The sequence below is a fragment of the Cheilinus undulatus genome, linkage group 1 (assembly GCF_018320785.1).
Source record: "Cheilinus undulatus linkage group 1, ASM1832078v1, whole genome shotgun sequence".
In the NCBI taxonomy this organism is placed as follows: domain Eukaryota; kingdom Metazoa; phylum Chordata; class Actinopteri; order Labriformes; family Labridae; genus Cheilinus; species Cheilinus undulatus.
Window position 1 is genome coordinate 19,011,809 of NC_054865.1, and position 21,550 is coordinate 19,033,358.

The 21,550-nt window shown below is 38.4% G+C and overlaps 2 protein-coding genes across 2 annotated transcripts; one reads left to right on the top strand and one right to left on the bottom strand.

Annotated features, from left to right (window-relative positions):
- Window positions 1-324: 324 nt before the first annotated feature.
- On the bottom strand, window positions 325-15,207 carry ddx21 (DEAD (Asp-Glu-Ala-Asp) box helicase 21). Its single transcript, XM_041793875.1, has 16 exons — window positions 15,039-15,207; window positions 12,385-12,621; window positions 12,049-12,189; window positions 9,468-9,543; window positions 8,739-8,917; window positions 8,529-8,646; window positions 8,109-8,294; window positions 5,903-6,048; window positions 5,429-5,578; window positions 5,094-5,255; window positions 4,029-4,148; window positions 3,604-3,677; window positions 2,485-2,644; window positions 2,249-2,383; window positions 1,617-1,661; window positions 325-1,451 (listed from the first exon to the last, which is right to left on the bottom strand). The coding sequence occupies exons 1-16, from the start codon at window positions 15,120-15,122 to the stop codon at window positions 1,188-1,190; spliced, it is 2,277 nt and encodes a 758-aa protein (XP_041649809.1). The 5' UTR covers window positions 15,123-15,207; the 3' UTR covers window positions 325-1,187.
- Window positions 15,208-16,153: 946 nt separating this feature from the next.
- Window positions 16,154-21,252, top strand: mpc1 (mitochondrial pyruvate carrier 1). Its single transcript, XM_041793898.1, has 5 exons — window positions 16,154-16,338; window positions 18,014-18,017; window positions 18,341-18,437; window positions 19,739-19,871; window positions 20,237-21,252. The coding sequence occupies exons 1-5, from the start codon at window positions 16,268-16,270 to the stop codon at window positions 20,259-20,261; spliced, it is 330 nt and encodes a 109-aa protein (XP_041649832.1). The 5' UTR covers window positions 16,154-16,267; the 3' UTR covers window positions 20,262-21,252.
- The last annotated feature ends 298 nt before the right edge of the window (window positions 21,253-21,550 follow it).

The window sequence follows — 21,550 nt, forward strand, 5'->3', positions numbered from 1 at the left end:
CAAAAACTCCAGCTGTGGCAAAATTAATAATTTGGTACACTGTTAAAATGAGAGATTTCACCATCAGGTTCAATAACATCAAAACACCTGGAGACCACTAAAGACACTTTTTTCCTTGGTGAAGAAAACTCCTTCACAACAGCTAAAGTCAAGAATGCTCCGTCAGTGGTCGGTTTAACGATATCAAAGTCTGCAGTTAGGCCAGATTAGACTTCACTAAAAGTGGATCATCAGGTTTATAACCTCAGATTTCATTCAGTCTACAAGTAAAACATTCACACTTTTATCATCACACTACCTGAAACAAGTAAAAAAAACAAAAACTGAGTTGACCTTTTTTAATGAAGAAGTCATTTCATTCAAATGAATGGAAGCAAGTAGACACAGTTATTAAATAGAGGCAATTGCAAAGCAATTATCCAATATATTTTTGGGGAGAGGTTTCAGCAGAGGGTAAGGCAGCAATCAGACAATGAGCATACAAGAAGTAAAACACCTGTTCAGTTACTGCCCTCTGTAGGTGAGGGGCAGAACTACAGCACCTTCTACAACAGTGTCTACAAAATCATGCAGTACAGATATGTAATCATGTAGACTGTTGCATGTTTACAAGCGATTAGGTCAGGTCATTGTGCTGTTTCTTTACTCTAAAGCTCAAGTATGATTGCTGCCACCATTCCCCAAAGACCCGGTATAAAAAGAGAAACACATTAGTTAAAACTCATGGATGACAAACTCCAGCTTCATTTAACATCATAGCATAAATTAGAAAATGTACTCATTGTTAAAGGGCCACAGCTTTTAGTCCAGTGCCATTCGATCAAATATAACTGAATTGTGATTGTGTTATTCAGCAGCTAGGAACATGTCACTCCAAGAGTTTTAACTAATATGCCAAACAAATTGTATAAACATCACACCCTACAAAAGCTGCTGCCAGTGGTTCTGTGTGAGGATACTGCTCTGATGTTCCTTCAGGCACGGCTACTTGGAAATATATTTAACTTCTCAAACAATCAGATGGTTACTTTAATTCTAGAGAAGTGAAAGAGTTGATTGACAGGGTCTGATATATATAATAATATTGTGAGTACTGGATTCAGATAGTGTACAGATTTCCTCTGACCATCCCTCTCACTGACAGCAGATAAAAATCACTCAGTCTCTTCAGTCCTCAGGTTGGCACTTCAATAATCAAAAGCTTGGCTGAAGCTGCGTTTGTGTCCTCCTCTGTTGTTGCCAAAGCCACCACCGCCACCGCCATTCCTGAAGCCACCACTACGGCCACCGTTTCCCCCAAAGTTGCGACCCCTTCCTCCTCTTGATCCTCCTCCTCCTCTGTTTCTGCTGCCGAAGCCTCTGTCACCACGGTTAGAAAACTGCTTCTCCTCCAGCTCTGGGAGCTCTGTAGCTACAGTCAAGTTCCAACGGCGGCCATCCTTCCAGCTCTCCTGTTAACGGGTCAAGTTTAAAGATAAGTGTTGGTGTGACTAGCTCGATCAGCCTAAAATACTGTCATAATGTAAATGTTTTTGGATTTTACTGATTATTCAGTCCTAAAAGAGAATATAAATGGTCCTCAAGATGTTAAAGACTTGTTTTCCTGTTGGTCTCACCTGAATTTCCTTGACTTTGTCAGCTGGGACATCAAAGCACACTCCCTGTTATGAACACAAAAGAGGGGAAATGATTGGTGTTTCTGTCTTAATGTCTATGTACCTGGTGAGGTACTGGAATAAAAGCCACAGTGAGAGACAAAGCTGACACAGACATACATCTCATGATCAAAATGATAATAGGAAAGGCAAGTTCCCCTAAAATGTACAGAAAAGCAAGCTGCAAATTGTTAATAAACCAATAGGTCAGATGTAGGAAAAAGTAGCAGACTGTACTCTACCCTCCTTTACACAGACTAGGAGATAGTTTCTTTCCTAAAGCCATCAGAACCCTAAATAATGAAACAATCAGATGTTCACTTCTGCTCTCTGAGTTGTTTGGAGTGTTCTTTTGTCCTCATGGTGTAATGGTAGCCAGGAATACTGATTAACCAGTGACCAGACTGTCCAGACGCAGGTGTCTTTATACTAATATAAGGCACACTGTTAACCTCTATTTTATTTAATAAGCTTAAAATTATCGGTCAAACCATCCAACCGAACTTTTAAGTTCCCCAGAGGCTGGCAAAAATACAAAACAAAATCAAAGACTGAAAATTTTACTTAATGCACAGGTTTTTGTGTGTACTTACTGTTTTGCCTTTGAGGAAGGTCATTCTGTGAATGTGGTTCTCAAACTGTTCTCCGAGCTGTTCTTTGATGGCTCTCCATGCATAACCAAGATTATGCATCTCCTGAGAACACACCATCTGCATCGTAGTGTAACCCTACAGAAACAGTAAGAAAGGTTGTATCTAAAATCTATAGCACCTAAGAGCATCAGAAAGTGGGGGTTAAATAGAAATGCACTGGTACAAATCAAACTTACAGCATCTGAGTTGAGCAGTGACCTCTGCTCAAGGCTTGTAGCTCCAGAAATATGAGCCAGAGCAGCAGCCAGTGCATCGACTGCTCCTCTTTCTTCAATCAGCTTCTCAGCTGATGCTCTGAAGTAACTGATAGCTGTGACTGGAACTGAGTCTAGAAACCTGCACACAGTATAGAAATGAATTAACCAACTGTAATTTGCTTTTTCATATTTTTAATGGAGTTGTTTTGTGATATAGTCAATCTCAGCAGGGTAGAGGCTAGTTCAAGGGCACTAAAGCTTGATTCACATGTGCACAAAACTGTAGGGCAGTTCCTAAAATTTTCTGGGAGTTGTACTTAAGAACAGAAAAATGTGCATTTTACCCCAATTTTTTCCTTATAGCCCCCTTGTGCATTTTCCACATGAAGTCTGTTGAGTTGGTTTAAGAGAGCAGCAAAAAGTATACAAAAAATATTTGCCCTGACTCGGTGGTGGTGCTGGTTTTCATTTCCTGAGACCTGCAGGACCGTGATTATAGACCGGTGGTTCCCAACTTGTTTTTTCCTATGAGCCCCCTTTACTCGTATTGTAGAGGAACTGAGGACCTCCAGGACCCAAATGAACAAAAGGTGATACATGGATGTCAAAAATTAACATCAAATTTAAAAGATTTTATTGTTCAAGTCTATATAAAATAACCCCAGACACAGGTTTTCTTATCAAAAGACCTTTGCATGACCTATTCAGAAGTGTTTTATCATGATTTTAGTTTGTACGAGTGAATCCAATTTTGGCAACCTCAAGCAGACAGTCTTGCGTGCCATGAATCTGCCAAATACCCGGCACAATTTAAAGGCAAAAACTTTCATAATGTCAGTCATCCACCACCTCCATGTCATTCTTTTTATCTCATGTACTCCTGAGCTCTCCTCCTCCCTTTGAGACAGGATGACAGGAGGAGTCTCAAGCTTTGGTGAGAGATGAGACTGAGAAAGCAACCAAGGAAGATTTCAGGGGCTACCTGAAATTGTCAGGAGTGAACCGTATACTCTATGTGAAGACAGCTTAAGTTGCTTCAATTGTAATTTAGGTATCTGCATTGTTCCACTTGCCTGTCACTCTCCAGAAATTACTTACCTGACTGCATCTTTGCTTGATGACTTGATGATATCATTGGCAGTGGGAACGCCAACCCGTCTGAAAGTGATCCCCTGTGACAATTAAAAAACATTTTTTTAGTCTTAACACCCATAGAAATATTTGAAGTAGACATCCTGATTGCATTTAATATCTCAAAGCTGTATACTTGTCTGCAACGTGCAAATTTACTCAGTAGTTGCACTGCATAAAAAAGATGAGTATCACAACTTCCACATCTCTTTAGTGAAACCTTTTTCACCCTCTAGTTTCTCCTTTTTCCTCTGCTTCTTATTGCATATAATGCAATAAAGCCACCTATTTATTAACATTTGCACATTATTCCCCCCTCCTACAGAAAAAAAATCCTTTATTTGTTTGCTACTCTGTTTTTCATTTGGAAAACTTTTTAAAATGATACTCACTGCTTTGTTTTCTACATGGCGTAGTTGGTCCTCTTCTTTTCGCTGGTAGAAACAGATACAGACTCCAGTTCTGCCTGCTCTGCCAGTTCTTCCTGAACGATGGATGTATGACTCTACATCCTGCCACAGAGAAGGGAGTTTTTTTTAAATAAAGACATAACAGCTTTCATAAGAAGTCCAAATATTTTAAATCAAAAGTGTGCATTTATCCAATAAAGTTCAATTTTGTCAAGATAAGGGGTGTCAAACTCAATCAAAGCTGGATTCAGGGCTAACCTGAGGGCCTAACAGGGTCACCTTTTTAACCATAAACAGTCCACCTAATTTCAACAGAATTAAAATGTGAAAATAAATTTTGCACTGATGTTGGTTTTTTTTAATTAAAAAAGTCAAAAAGATATGTTTAAAGGCTCATAACCACAGAAAAATAAATGAATTAGCTCAAAAAGGTCAAAACATGAAATTGAAATAGAGAAATAATGTTTTAAAGGTAAAATATTAGAAAGAAGCCAAAATCATGAGTTTAAAAGGTCAAAATATGAAACAGAATTTTTTTTAACCTTTAAATTAAAAGTCAAAATATGATTCACATTTTTAAATTGTGAGTTTTAAAGATCAAATTATGAAATTATGAAGTCAAAGGTAGGAGTTGAAATCTGAGATACAACACAAAATAATCAGTTAAAAAGGTCAAAACATGACTTAAAATTTTATACTCGAAGAAATCTGCAGACCTCATACTGATGGGCCAGTCATAACAGAAATATCATATGATCTTGCAGACCGGATTTAACGGATCAGATTTGGCCCCCAGGCCTTGAGTTTGACACCCCTGGTCTAGATCAACCAGTGCGCTTGTGCTGCAGTTTATTCTATTTTCAAACAAATCTTCAGCGTGAAAATGTGCAATTAATGTAATGTTTCATCGAATAGAATTTGCATTTTAAGATCAGGCCCCAGATATGATCAAAAACTAAAACCCCCACGCGACAGGGAAACTGTATTTTGAATAACTAGAAAAATGTTCTGGTTATAAACTGATTGATTTCAGACAACATATCATACCTTTGGTGGAGAACATTGGACCACTAGGTCAACTTCAGGGATGTCTAGTCCACGAGCTGCAACATTTGTGGCCACCAGAACCTCAAAAAGTCCATTTCTGAAACCTTTCAGGGTCATCTCTCTCTGTTTCTGAGGAATATCTCCATGCAGGGATTGGGAACTCTGCAGGCATGCAAACAAATAAATGCTACAGAATTTGCTGGCTTGTATAATTTTTTCTTAAACAAACTTAGAAATTAAGGGCAAAGCTCCTGGTTAGCTAATAAATTTGTCAATTTATGGAACACCAGTTAATTTTTCATAAAATGTAGTCAAGTTCAGAAGTGCTTGTGTACCTGTTTAATGGATGTGTTCATGGACAGCTCATTGGCCTCTTTCTTTGTCTCACAGAACACAATAGTTCTGCCATGGCTGCCGCTGTAAACTTGGATCACATCGCCTATCACGGCTGCCCGCTGTGACCAGTGGCATGCTATGGCAAGGTGCTATAGAGGAGACAGTGAGATCCAAGATAAACCAAGAGGAAAAACACAAATTGTAGAGATATTTCTAACAAGCAAACTCTAATTCATAGTCTATTACGATCCCACTGGTGTTAATGATGAAGGATTTATCAATAATTTTCCTACAAACAAATTAATGCCTTTTCAGCTGGAGTGATAAGTAACTTTGATAGTAAGCCGTTAGAACTATAGTTGCTGCACTGCTTGTTAGTACCAGTCCTATCTCAGACCCTCAATCTCTTTTATTCTTTACAAGTTACTCTCCAACTTACATATAAGCATGCGCACAGACACAAGCACACTTACTTCCACAGTTGTCGCGGTTTTCTTTGTTTTCTTGCCGATCAGGTCGACATGTTTGCAGCCTGGCCTCATGTATTTCTTTGCTACTTCGTAGACCCAGGGGGGGCAGGTAGCAGAAAACAGAAGGGTCTGTGGGTTGGAGTCAGAGTCTGAAGAGGGAAACACATTTTTGCAATATTACAAACAGGACTACAGGACATCAACGCTTCCAAAAGTTTAGTTCAACTACAGCATATAAAGTGTGGACCAACACAGACACTTTAATGTGTTAAATTTAACTGTATATGAGTTTATTTAACAATGTCAATGATGCTGTGTATTTTACTTTCTTACAGATGTGTGACTTTAGCTGAATAACCTGGTTGGAGATCTATTCGCTTGTTGTTCTTGCCAATGGGGGGTTAATGTGCAATACTGACCTTGAAGAGATTTATCTGCGCAGCGAACTAAGAAATAAATCACTTTTAATGAAGTGACTGTGAGAGTCATCTTAAATCGAAATAATGCATTGTCTCCTTCAGTTGCAGAGGTTTTTAGAATGTCGCAGATGCAACTCATCTCAATATGAATATTTGGTCTGTATTGGGCTTAATTTGTAAATGCTGTCAGACTTAGGAGTATCCTGATGATAAAGGGCTCATTCCTTTAGTATGAAATGTGTGTCACATATTTTCAGAGCTGCTGTCATTTTTTAAGACAAGATTTTAAAGGAGAGATGCTTCACTTTCATTGCTGTTGGCTGATTCAATACTTTTCTCATCTGACTTGTCAATGTTGATGTTGGCGTACAGTGATTCACTTTCTTTATAAATTTATCACAAATAGGCTGTTTCCACCAAGCGGTCTGGCTCACGGCTGGGACGCTTTTTTTTTGTTTTGTTTCCATAGAGCACAAGTTGGAAAGAGTCCCAAAAATAACACCCGTACGAAAAAGGTGGAGCTACACACACAACAATAGGGGCTGCACTGACGTCATGTCAGGGTGCAACGCTGCTTGCCTCCAGGCTTCAAAACACAGAAGTCTGCACTGTGAGGAGCAGCGAAAACAGGAGAAAAACAGACTAACATCTGCCTAAGTGGGAAATATTTGTACTCGATGGAGATCCAAACTGTTTCCTAGTCTATGGGTATTGATATCTGGCCACAAATCAAGTTTCCTGACGTTTATCTGGATCTAATTTTAAGCACACAAAGCAGAGCCCAAAGGCTCACATCAGCCTGATCCATCCACGATGAATGAGAAACTAAATGAATGCCTAAGTTTTGTGAATACAAAGCCTTAGAACAGTTGATTCACTTCCGTAAGTAGTTATTAATCTACTTCTTACTTTAGGTAACCTGTGAAATAATCGCTCTGTGGTTGTTGGACGTGTTTGTAAAACTTCAGGCTGCAGCCTATTCTAAAACAAGATCAGCACACCCCGGATTTCTGACTTAATCTAGTTTGTTTTTAACACCAGCTGAACTTTTCCTTTATTTTTAATGTGGCAAATTCTCACAGTACCACTCTAAACTTTAATATTTTGTCATATAAACTGTTCTAGACTAAATATATTCACATATTAACATACCGTTACCACTCAAAACGTCTCTGTACACGTATTTCATCAGCTGAGGATCTGGACTGACAGCGGTTAACATCATTTAAATGTTATTTTTTTGAAAAGCACTTCCAGCTGAAATAAAGCTGTTTACTGCTTACTCCCTACTGATTTCTGTCACTCATCCTTTCTATAACTCTGCGGCTGGACCAGCAGACTCACGCCGACTGTGACTTCACATTCATTGCCTTTACAGCCTGCCCACCAAGTGAGGGCACGGGTGTCTGTGGAAACGCATACTATTTTGGGGTGTAGCGTACCAAACCATACCAAACCGAACTGAATCAAACCGGACCCCCTGATGGAAACACGGCTAAACAGTTGATAGATGCTCAAGTAAAGGCATCACATGAGTTGACTGAAAGAAAAGAGGGGAACTGGGCTAGTGTGTCCCATATAAAGTCTCAAAAAGATACAAAATGATCCTTTTGGATAGAATGAATTTAGAGCAGAGTTGTTGAAGGGAGGAAAATTTTCATCTGATTAGTTAATCTACATTAACAATTTAAATACACTATCCAAAATCCAGTGGTTCCACCCTCTAACATGCACAATTACACACAAATCCTCAGATCACTTTCATAAACACAAAAAAATATTTATTTTACCTTTGTTATAAGATGAAGCCAAAATCTCCTCAACCTGTTCTGCAAATCCCATGTCCAACATTTGATCCACTTCATCCAGAACGACATGTTTCAGTTGAGAGAGGTCAAGCTTGTGGTTTTGGAGGTGGTCTTTGATACGACCAGGGGTTCCAACCAAAATGTCGATACCATTACGGATAGCATCAACTGGACAGAAGCAAGGGAGTCAAGATCAATTTAAATGCATTTGGTAGGTTGATAAAACAGCAAAAAAAAAAAAAAAAGAGGCAAATATTTAAAAAGGTCAGTTTAGAGGGTGTATTATAACAACACTGAAGATAAAAATTGAATCTACGTCAAAAGATTGACTTTCATGATGATTTCAACTACTGCAGAGTTACTTCTATTCAGGAGATATTTCTGTTCTTGTGTGAGCCTTACTCTGAGGGTTGTAAGAGCTGCCTCCATAGAAACAGGCTAGAGAAAGCTTCTTGGAGATGTCTTTAAAGTCTTTAGCGACCTGGATGGCTAACTCTCTGGTTGGAGCCAACACCAGGACCTGCCAGTGAGGAAAGAAGACACTCAGTCACACAGAAAAATATCCAAAGAGCTACTGACACTTGTTTTTTTGTGACTGGTGTATGTGTGTACCTTGGGTGGCCGGCCTCTGACAGGTGCCACTGACTCCTTCTGGAGTTTCTCCACCAAAGGGATGGCAAAGGAAAAAGTCTTTCCTGTACCAGTCCGAGCTTGGCCAATGACATCTTCTCCATCATACACAGGGTTGAAGGTTTTCACCTGGATGTCGAATAGATAAGTCACTCCCCGAGCTGGAGAGGTGAAGAAAAGAGCGAAAGTGGGCAGCCAGGACAGGGACAAAGTCGGAGAATCAGTTATAAGTCAGACTTTCTGCACAGAAGACTGACATAAAATAAATGCAATGAGATCACCAGTTTTCAGGCTTAAAGGTGCAGTGTGTAAAATTGGGACTATCAACATCTAACAGTCAATTCTGGAGTGTGATGATCATTTCTCTGGTGATAACTGTGGGAACCAGTGAAGTTTAAAAATCAATACATGCTTAACTGTTATTTGGTTCCTTCTATGGTGCCATAGAAACAGGCAAAATGCAAAAATCCAAGATGGCAGCGTCCTTGGAGGGGACCCTCCTTATGTATGAATAAAAGGCTTATTCTGAGTTAATTTAAAACATAAATTTAAAAAATGTGTTATCAGATGTTAACACTAATTTAGATCAGTCTACTTATAAATGTTATGTTTCATTTTAACCAAGCTTGTTTTGCTAAATGCTACTAGGCTAAATATTACACACTGTGCCTTTAACTAACTCAGATGATGAAAATGCAAATACTGCAATACCTTTGAGTTTATCAATGGTGACTTGTGAGATCCTGAAGTTGGAGAAGGCCCCTTCCTTCTGCTCTGGCGTCAGCTCCTAAATACATAAAAAGAGAGTATAAGCGTTATCCTACACTACTGCTAGGGCTGGGTATTGCCACGGATTGCCTGAATCGATTCGATCAAATCATCCTTTGTCTCATTTTCCCTCTCTCTCTCTCTCTCTCTCTCTCCGTGTCTCTGTATGTTATAACTTAAAATGAAATATAACTAGAAGAGCACTCGGAGAGCGCAGACCTCCGCCATTAGCCCTGTCCCCAATTGTAGAATCCTTTAAAAAAATTCCTGGATCCAGACGGTGATCAGGATCACTTCCAAAATCTAATCAGCTCTTCCTTATGCCATTTCTGACATTTCCTGAAAATGTCATCAAAATCCATCCATAACTTTTTAGTTATGTTGCTAACAAACAAACTAACATACCCTGCCAATCACATAACCTCCTTGGCGGAGGTAATAATCCACTACTATTATCATACAGTAACTACGAATATGAAGCAAAGTCCTATGTGCTTCAAAACAGATACAATTCAGCATTAATTATCTATATCCATGCTGTGCAACCTGGTGAGCTCCGTCGTGCCGGGGGTTTACTTTATAGGAAGTTTATACAAAGTAATGGACTACTTCAGAGCTTGAAATAACTTATAAACATCAATAAACGTCATCTACATTTTCCAAAAAGGGGCTAAGGAAGGTTCGGACGTTTTTGAAATTTGTTGAGGGGGTAATTAATGTTCGACTTTGCTGCTGAGGCACGCAGCACCTGTGGTTATTAATAGCCTAAACATGAACACTTCTCATCACTGATCTACACATAGAAAAAAGAGTTAGCATGTTTTTTAAACTCATGATACCATCGATCACATTACAGCCAGCAGTGCAGTTAAAACACTTTGACTTTACACAGGACCACACTACTGTTGCCAGCGCTGTGCCAGGGAGCCAGGCCAGTATAGCTCTGAGCACCTCCATCATTTGCCAAATTGAAATAAAATCATAAGCAGGATTTCATTTATCATGTTAAAGCATCTCAACAAACTGGCAGTGGTGCTGCTGGTAGAGAGGGGCATATTTTTAGGGATGTTCTGATACCATCATTTTTTCCTTCCTGATATGATACCAACACCCCGGTGTTGGGTATCGGCCGATACCGAGTACTGATCCAATACCTGAGTGAACTTTATGGACTGACTGTGCAGACTAGCAAATAATTTTAGACCTATATTTGACCCAGAAAACTGCTCAACAAACAGCATCCATGTGAGCCTAAAGTTGTTTTTCTGCTGATTATTGAGTTTTACTCCTAAATGTTAAAATAACAATAATACAGGAGTCTGCATTACAGGCACTCTCTCTCTCTCATGCTCTACTCAGGCACCATGAAGTGAATACAGAACAGCCTGCAACTGGCTGACAGTTTGCATTCGAGTTAGCCTTCGGGCTAGCGTTAATAAATGGTCGTAATTCGATTAAAGTGGATAACACTTATGTGGATTTAATCATTAAATTATCCAAAAGTCACAAGTTTCAGGCTTGCTGAAAATGCTGTTGCAAGGGATTCAATCAATAGCGTCAATGTGACCAAACAACGGCTAGCTTCAAAAGGAAAAACAAGTAAAAGGCAGCAATGTATGGTTCAAAAGTTATTTAACTTCTGATACTCTGTGTCACTTTATTTCCTGTATGACAGCGCCGGTGTGGAAAGCGTTTTAACGGTCCCATTCAGGAAAAATCTGTCATGGAGCTACTAATCTTTTCTGCTGCAATGTGTCCTCTGGTTCTTCTATGCTGCTCTGAAAATGGTAGCCCGTGCATGACGTGCTTTCCAGTAGCGAAGAAGAGCTGATTTCCGGTTTATAGTGCTAATATTTAGCATGGCTAAACGAAGCAAAATAAAAAGCTAAACCAAATGGTATTGGATCGGTGCATAAACTTGTGTACTCACCAATACCTGCATTTTAAGTAGTTTCGGACGTATTTCTGATACTGGTATCGGAATTGGAACAACCCTATATATTTTCAAGGCATTTATTTAGAAACCTGCTCTCATCACGTGACACCGTCTTACTGATGGTAATTGAAGCAATGCCATGGCTATTTTTTGATACCCCGTTATACAGTATTACCGCCCATTCCTACTGCAAAATTGCTGTGTTTTTTCATAAAGAATCTTATTCTAGTCATGTAGTTAGTGACCCAGTCTTTGCAAAACTCAGCGACTTGCTGGCAAATTGTCTTTAGACGTGAAAGGATGTCAGATGTTTGTCTTTTTAAAGTCTAGTTTTAGCAAAGTTCTCCAGTGTAAAACCAGCCTAAGGTGAATCGTCTTTTCCAGGGAAAAATTACCAGATCCACAGCTACTTCTAATGTCAGTGCAGGATTCCTTTACACAAATGTAACCTAACAACAGGATATGCTGCTGGAAAGCACTGTGAGACTGATGTTTTCAGTGCTGCCAGGACCGAAAAACTTTTGTTGGTGATTAGAGGCCAATAAGTCTTTTGCAAGGAAAAACTTGGAGTCTGCCAGACGGTCTTACCGTTTCTTTTTCACTGTCACTAGATGAGTCTTCGCTGGACGGTGACGGTGTCTGAATGGGCGTCTGAACCGGGGTGTTTGGGGTGGAATGTCCGTTGGTTGCTTCCTCTGTCATTGCTTTTTTTTGCTTCTTCTTCTTTTTCTAAACAGAGGAATAAAAGTGGAGAAAGTGTAACATACTCTTGTCAAGACACAGCTTGAAAAATACATTTTAAAGGCAAATTATAATCTTCTATGTATCAGCTTTCTGTCCTATTCAAGAAAATGAACAAGTCCTTTGGTCATTTTTGTTCCAAAGGCTAAACTTTTCACCATCATAAATTGACACAAAACGTACCTCAGTGTCTACTTCTTCGTTGTTCTTCTTCTTTTTCTTCTTCGGTGATTCAACACCATTAATGTTGCCATTCATGTCTGTGGCCTCTTCTGTGTGGTTGTCCACTTGGTCCGCAGCCAGCTTGTCTTTTTTCTTTTTCTTCTTGGGTGATGGAGGCTCACAGTCTGGGTCCTCCTGTTCTTCTTGGTCCTCCAACTGCTTCTTCTTTTTCAGCTTCTTGCCCTCTTTGTTCTTTTTCTTTATGTTTAGAAAGAAACAATACACTCAGTTAAGGATAAATACTGTAGAACCTTACAGTTTTGGAGAAAAATGCTGACAGCTTGCAAGCTTCTGTGACTCCTGGTTTAGTCTTACCTCCTCATATGGCAACTTAAGTGACAAATTTATCTTCTAATGCAGTTAGTTAAACCGATGATAAGTTTCGGTAATGGGGCTATAGTAAGGTGAGCAGGAGAATAAGCAAAGATAGCTACAGTTGATCGAACTTTAGTTGCAATCACAATTTTGACCTTCCAACAACAAAAAAACACAGTTGTTAGCAATAGTTGACATTCAAATGGTTGCATCACCAGTTGAACACTCAGTGGTTGTCTACTTAAAAACGTGTATTTTTTTTTAAATACATAATACTATTTAAATAATGTTTGGGTGTAAAATACATTCTGTGAATATTCTGCTGAACTTGCCTCCTCACATCATTTCTCTGTGAGCATGCACACAGACGCACATACCAGTCAGCTCCTCAAGTACCGGCTTCTCCTGCTTTGTGTCTCCTCTTCTCTACATGTGTAAACTACTCTGTTTTTAAAATTATTTTCTTATATGGGCATTCATATCACAGAACCCACATTGAAACACTCACAACTCCACTTTAATGTGTAATCAACTTAAACAGGTGTCAAAAACAGAAAGGGTGTAAGACAGTAGAAAAGACATCTATATGGCAAATAAAAGCATTGCAAAGACTAGTTTGCCAAATAAATATCTTAGCTTAGTCAACATAAACTGAATTACTTCCTAAAACAGAAAATTAAGCTAAAATAATACACATCATTTGATAAAATGCATACTTAAATGTTGATTAATTCTTTGAGATTTACTGCTACTTTTGAGTATGTACATTGTGTAGACCATCATTGAAACAGTTGGTGTTTTTAGGGGCCACTGCTGTGTCATATGTGACCAGCTGTTGGTGGCCGGTGAGGACCAAAAAGCCAGAGCAGAATTTTTGGCCCAATCCAGCCTTGGCAATAGGATAGCAGCAGGATATGTTTTTCAAAAAAAAAAAAAAAATAAGCCATGAAAAACAGTTTAAGAAAAAAAAATAGCTGTGTTCTCATTATTGATCAAAATACACGTGATTATCATTTTGGCAAAAAATCATGCAGTCCTAGTTAGTTATATGCAAACTCCATTCTACAGTAGAAACTACATTCAAAACAGGCTATGTGAGAACACAACAAGTGCAACTCAGTGAAGACTTTGAACACCAGACAATTACTTTGCTTTGTTTAGTACAAACTAGGGCTGTCAAAAATTTGCAATTTTCAATCATCAGATTGTCATTAATCGTCATTAATCTCAGAATATCTGTAGTCAATCATGATTAATTACACCCTTTTTTAATTGCATTTTAAAATTCCACAATTGTGCATTTTAAAACTAATTTTGTGCCATTATGGATTTATCTGCTGTCTTACTAAGTAACTAAGTAACTGATCTCCTGTTTGGATCCAGACCTGTTTTCAGAGGTAGATCAAATACCATAACATGAACTTAACCACAGACAAATTAACTTGTTATGGATTGAAAAGAAAGATTAAGGAGCATGGTGGACTTATTTTACAGTACTGTGGCTGCAGGGAGATGCTGACAGGGCTCAGCTAAACTGAACACAGTATGTTTACGAAAACACATTTATACACACACAAGCTAATCTACAAACTGTTACACATATTAACCAGCACAAGTGTGTTTCCTGTTTTTTGTCTTTAAAACTTATGAGTACTATTTAAAAAATTACTATTCAATTTAAAGGTGTGCACAATTTATCAAATTACGGTCTGCTACACGGGTTATTCGTGATATTGTAAACACAATCACTCTTGAAGTTCCTTTAAAGAGTATGTATCAAAAATTAAAGAAGCCCACCACAGACAACAGTTTCAAGTCCTTTTGTTTTGTTGTATCGTTATTTCATTTATAATTTGACTACCAGCTGATCAGTCCAGATCGGGCCAGATGATAATTACGTCATCAAGACTCGCCAGAAGCGCAGATACACACCGCCGTCAACAGCTACTTAAAGGTCTCCACGTTGTTAAATGGTAAATCCGCATGATGTACAGATCACCTCACCCACACATGGGCTTTCCATGTGATCTTCAGGCTAGGCTAAGTGGCAATAAAAGCAATATTCTTCTTCTTTACCTTAACAAATGATTACAAATACTTTCTAAAAGAAGACCAGAGTCGAACACACCGTGTAAAAAACGACTACCAGTGTGAGAGAAGAAAACTATCGTACGTTGCTAACAGCTAGCTGGTGTCGTGTTAGCAGGTTTAGCCACATGTTGTCAAACACGGAGCAGCCGGACAGGACGTAGCGCTGTAGATTTAGTCTTTTTTAAGGAGACAATTCCCAGACAACTCACCTTTAAGAGTTTAGCCTCCGCGATGGTGTCCACGTCGTCCTCCATGGCTGGTTCTTCAGTCTCAAAGATGATTTTTGACGGCATTTCTCTTCCCTGTTGGATCCCCTCGTCGTGGACACACGGTCTTACCCACGGGCACGCGGATGGAAAGGAACGCGCAATGCTACGCGAGCGAGCAAACCTGTTCACGTGGCAAAGATAATAGACCTGATAGGCACTACCAGGGCACCACAGAAAAATGACTCACCCTCCACAAAGTTTGAGCTGAATGCATGAAAATCGGCACACATATATATTATGTCTAGATGAACAAAAAACTATGTCTTTGAACTGGGCAGGAATTGAGATCATGGCAGGTAAATGTCCATTTTCTTCCTTTAAGGCTGATTTGCAGGTGTCATACTTGAAGATCTCCCCTGAGGGATTCCACCTGAATGACCTCGGAACTCATATTTTTCTAATTCTAGACAAGTTGGAGATCTTAACGATAACGAGCCTCAGAATGATATTAACATGACAGAGACTATGCCATTATTTTTCTTTAATAGTTTAATCATTTTCGCTTGTGAAATGGCCTATAATTTAAATACTTTTGTTACTGTATTATACCTCAATGCATTATGCTGCTGGTTAAAATACAGGTGCTGGTAAAACGTGAGTGGCTGGTGGATTTTTTTATAATATCTGGATAGATGGAGGACACATAAAAATGCAATTAGTCAATAGTCAGACCCCAATACTGTCTAATTTTTTTTTCGAAATCTACACACTGAATCTCCAAAAAAATGACGACAGATAATAATTACAAAATTGTAAATAATAATTTAAAGAACTCATAAAAACGAGCTACAAAGTAGGTGTTTGGGCTACCGACTAAAAATAAGGTAATGATAAGACTATTTTAGTGGGCTTTCTCCTTTAGCCTGTAATTTTTTCTGGTTAACTTGTGATTTGTCATCTCTTTCAGACCTCGATCTTATCTAGTTAACAGCTCTAAAAGCAGTAACTTTCCTTATCTTATCGCTTTAAATTTCAAGTCCAGACTACTTCTCAGAGGCCTGGGCAGACGACCGCCAGACTTCGCACTCTGTATTTACGACAGTGTCGTAAAGCGCCAGTGTTATGGTCGGAAATTTGTCCAGTCGTCCTCTGAGCTAAGCTATCAGTCGCCCTTCAGCACAGGCAGGCTGCGTTTCTTCTTCCACAGAGACCCAAGTCACATTTAAACCATGGCAGGGACAATTGCACGGAAAGCCATTGACCATCTCAAGAGCAAAGAGTTCAGGGAATATTTGATGAGGTACGTATCCGGACCTGCTCTATTTTCTGTTAGCATGCGTGCTAAGGTAGCTAGCTGCAGAGATATAAGGTTACAGCTTGGAGACTTGAGCTAATGTTTGACACCACTGAATTACCGCCCTTCCCTAACTAACAACATTTCTATAAAAGTCCGAGAACATTGGCAATAATGTACGTCCTACTGTCTTATAACGTGTTTGCTTTTCATTTTTGGTGGGGGGATTTCAAGGACGACTGTGCTTTTGCAGCTTTTAGTGAACTTGTTTGTTCTGTTAGAGAGCGAGTTTCACTGAAAGGGGGGGAACAAGCAGTGGATAAATTCAGTTCAACCACGACTTAACTAAATCACGATGAAATTAAGTGTTTAAACTGTGTCTAACTTTACTTCATTAAAAGTTGGTCGGAACAAGCCCCAAAGAGGTGTTGTGGTTCAAAGTGTGACCGTGTTAGCAGGGGACTTTCAGTCGAGTGCAACTTACAACAGATGTTGAAAATGGAAGGTGTCCTTACAAATGCCTCTTATTTGAGTTTAGACATATCAGAATAAATTTCCCAATTTTAGAGTTAGTGTGTGGTTCTGGGACAAATACAGACTTGGGTTTAAGTTCATTAAACAAGAATCATAGGAATAAATTATCTGCCCATATAAAGCCTACATGAAGTCACTGCATTTAGTTAGAATGTTTTTTTCCTTGCCACAATATATATAATACAGACAGAAAAGATATCATTACACCTATTGTCGCAGTATCATCCAGTCTTAACATTGTTACCTGTTTCAAAACCACAGCAACAAAAATAGAGGTCATGGGCAACTGATGTTGGGTAATTCCTCGTTTAAACTGTCCAAAGTTGCAGAAAAAATCTTGTGCTCTGTCTAAACTTCAAATTATTTCAGCAAGGCTACAGCAGCAGACTCCACCTACATATTCGTGCAGTTTAGACAGTGCTTTCTTCTTCTTTTTGGGTTGAAATATAACTGAAGAGTTTCACTTTTTTATTGATCATTAAAATAAAAGTGGTTTTATCATTTAATATACACAATGTTATGAAGTATCAAGGAATTGAAAAGTTGTTAAACCATACTTAGAAATGCCTTTACTTTGTAGTCAGAGGGTCGATAATATCTGATTTGGAGTAAATGGTTAATGTTGACATTGTGATGCAAGAAGCCGCCTTTGTTGATATTCCTCATGCACAATGATGGTTATCTCTGTTTTTTGTTTCCATAAACGTTGTCTATAATCTAGTTCAAAGTCAAACAAATACATTGGGTCAGGTGGAAGTGCACATTATGAGGGCTTGTATTTCCTTTGATGCCATCTCTAATATGTCTTTGCCCTTCAAACAGCACGACAGTTATGGCCATACGTTGCCCTCATTTTGTTTAAAAAATGTATCAGCAAGTGTATCATCTTTAATTTGGGATGCTTTGGGAAATAGATGATTGTAAGTTCATATTTATACTGTCAGGTATGAAGGTGCTAAAATGTCAGCTTTTTTAAAACTCAGTTGTACCGAAGCGTACAAGATTGAACATGTTTTTTAACGATGTGTTTAAAACCAGCTGTTTCAGGCAAAAGTAGCTCTTGTGTAACCTGGCTCATATCAGCGTTATTTATCTGTATTTATGTTCTTTTCTCTTCTATGTGACCCTGGAAAACAAAATGAAACAGCACAGTAAGTCCCCCTCTTATCCTGTTTGCTTTGTAGTGTCTCCTCATATCTGTTCATGTCTATTTCTCTGCCGTTAGCCTACTGTTTTATCTGGACGTCTTAGTGTACACTCATACCCATTTAGTCTGATTTGTTTCCTTTGTCACAAATATTTTGTCATCTCTCGATCTCATCTTTTTGATAAAAGCACATATTTCTGTGATTAAAATTTTCACTATTTAAATTTCCCAATACACCTTCTGGATAGTCATTCTTCTGTACTATCATTTTAAAATGAAAATCTCAGAGAAAGGTCTTAACAATACTTTTTGACTCTGTTTTCACAGCATTTCTGGGGTCCTGTCGCAAACTGGGGTCTTCCTATAGCTGCCATCACAGACATGAAGAAGAGCCCTGAGATTATCAGTGGCAGGATGACCTTCGGTGAGACACACTGACATCTGCTATGATAAATCCAGATGTACACACAAACTTCACTTTCTTTTGTAGATAACATTGTTTAAATACAGGTCTTAGTTATGACTAATGTCTTAAGGTTTTCTTTTTAGGTACAAGAACCAATGTAAACCATTTTGAAGTTGTAGTCTTGTTAATTAATTTTGAATATTTCATAAGAGCGTTTACTTTGCCCTCAGAACTGTCCAAAAAGAATAGAAAACCTAGCAGATAATTTTTCTGCTACAAAAAAACATAGAGTGTCCCTACACAAGATTATCTTTAGGTTTTCAGAAGTTGTCAAACTATCACTTGAAGATCTCTGGTCAAAGCATTGTGCTATAATAAACATTTTTTGTAGCACTGACTGAATAAGCAAGTATCTTCTTGTCTGCTGCTGTGTTTAAATTGCTTTGTACCAATGAGATCTGTGTTCAGCTACCCTTCTTAGAAGACTTTTTTCTGACCACAAGGTCTGTTGTTTTAGATGGAAGCAGCTTTGGAGAGGTGGGTTAACAATAACACTGACATGAGACTTATTTAAAATTATATGCATAGTATTGTTGATGTCCTTTTGGTTTTTGAAGTAGACTTTAAAGCTTCTTTGTGGAAGTTGCTGTTTTGGAAATGCCATCTCAAACTAACTTTCAGCCAAGTAACAGGCAAGGAGGTGGAGCAGAGATTTTTCCTAGACCTTCAGACAAACACCTGCATTGCACGCCCTTCTTAGGCCGTCCGCACACTAGATTTTCAAATCTTACACAGTTTTAAATACATGGTAGACCATAGCTATGAGGACAATTTCAAAAAAAATTTCATATTAACATCCCCTGAGCACACGCATTAGACAATTCAGACTGAGCCTCCACTCAGTACACACCTCAATGATCGTCTGGGGAGGCAAATCTGGTCTGAAATCATGTAGAGTGTGGCCAGCCTTAGTCATCTCACCCACACCACTTATTAAGAATATGTCATATACTTTATATAACTCAAACAGATAAAATATTTACAAAATGTACCCCTGTACAGTATATGTGAAGACATGAGCTATTCAGACCAAAATTGCATTTTGTACCAGGCTATAAAAATGTTTATTTTTGCTGTCACAGTGGGCATTTTGACACTGGGTGTGTATGAGACTTTTTGCAGCTAGCCTCAAGTGGACACTTGAAGAGCTGCATTTCTTTTTTTTTTTTTTTTTTTTTGCACTTCTGCACTGACTTAATTTGTCAACACTGGAGGGGTCTATCTAATGAACTCTGTGTCTGCGGTTTTTCTCTCCTCAGCTCTGTGCTGCTATTCACTTCTCTTCATGAGGTTTGCCTATAAAGTGCAGCCACGCAACTGGCTTCTGTTTGCCTGCCATCTTACCAACGAGTCAGCACAGCTGGTTCAGGCGAGTCGCCTCATAAAATACAAGTAAGCAAAACTTGTTTCTGTACTTTTCTATCACCACTGTGGACAGCTTATATGTCATGATTACATTGCTAGACTAGATTATCCAAATTTCTCTTAATAGTTTTCCCTATCATTGATGCCTTGTCCTCTTAAAGTTACTTGCATGTTAATAGAAAAACAGCGTAATTGGTCATAAGAACAACTTGGCTTTACACCTGATTTTACCAGCTTATTTTTGACCCTGTTAACCATTTCATAAATTACTCTACTGACGATGATGTTGTCAAACTTGCAATTGACTCTTAGTGCTTGATGTGGTTAGATATGGTTTAAATATTGTAATACTATTATTAATAAAACCGCATATTCTCTTTTATTCTTTTCAGCATGGAGAAGAAGATGAAATCTTAATGAAAGGGAAAACAGGTGCAGCAAATTCACTGCAAATTGGTGCCGTGCTACTTCAAAGGCCTGCTGAACCCGGACATCAAAACCTATTCACCTAAACCATCTTCATCTATAAGTGACACTGTAGCACTTACGGTACATTGTTTTTAACATGTTGTTACCATGATCAATCACCCTCACGAAGAGATCAAGTCACTTTTTTTACCACTGAGATAGAGAATGCACAGAGATGCTTCCTTCAAGAATAAAGGTCAACTACTGATGTGTAGTTTTAGATTTTTGCAAAATTCAACATGTCAAAAAATGTAATATTGTGAATGTTCATTCTGCAAACCACCCTGAGAATTAGATACCTCGCACCCATGATCCACTGGCTTTTTTACTCTGTGGAAAAACAACCATAATTCAACCAAAAAACAACTGTAAGTCTTCACATTCAGGCCATAGTTTATCACTTTCATACCTTTAAGTAATGGAATCATTGTTTAAGTTTCATGCAGAACTTAGCCCGAGGTCAGTTTGTGCTCACAAGTCTACATCAAAACATATGGTCATTAGTTATGGACTTCAGTTCTTAGGCCTTTAACTTTTACACAGAGGACACACAGACAGCCAAGTTGTATTTGTTTTGCCCTAAAGTAAGATAACATGCTGTATAATGTAAACAGTATGTATGAGGATCCGATTTCAAACTGTTGTATGACAGTACAATGGCTTATGATGATCAAACAAATGAAAAAAATATTCAGAACTTCTTGTTTTTTTTAATGCAGAGAAGTTGTGTACACTATAGATATGTGTATAAAGGGAATCTATATACATTTCCTCCATGGCTGAGCAAGACAAACTGCTTCTGTCAGTGCTGACCAAACTGTGTTTTTGTCATTTGTCATTCACATTAATTTATTTTCATTGTTTAATTCACATGATTCTGCCCTGATTATTGATTTGATTGTATGGGTTTGTTCAAATAAAGTGGCAATAACCAACCTGATTTAAAGTTAATCCAGTGTGACTGTTTTCAGAAGCAGATTTGTGAGAAGTCAAGCTTTACTGCAGCAACATAGTCACTCAGATTAATTATTCACTTGAAACACATTTTTGCCCAATTTTTTGTCACTTTTAACACATTTTTGACCCTTATTGCCATTTTCAACCCTTTTTGCCACTTTAAATCTCTTTTTGCCACGTTTAACCCATTTCTGCCACCTACTGTCACTTTACACCAAGTTTTGCAATGTTTTTTTTTTTAAATCACTTTTAATCTATTTTCCAGCTGTCACCCATTTTGG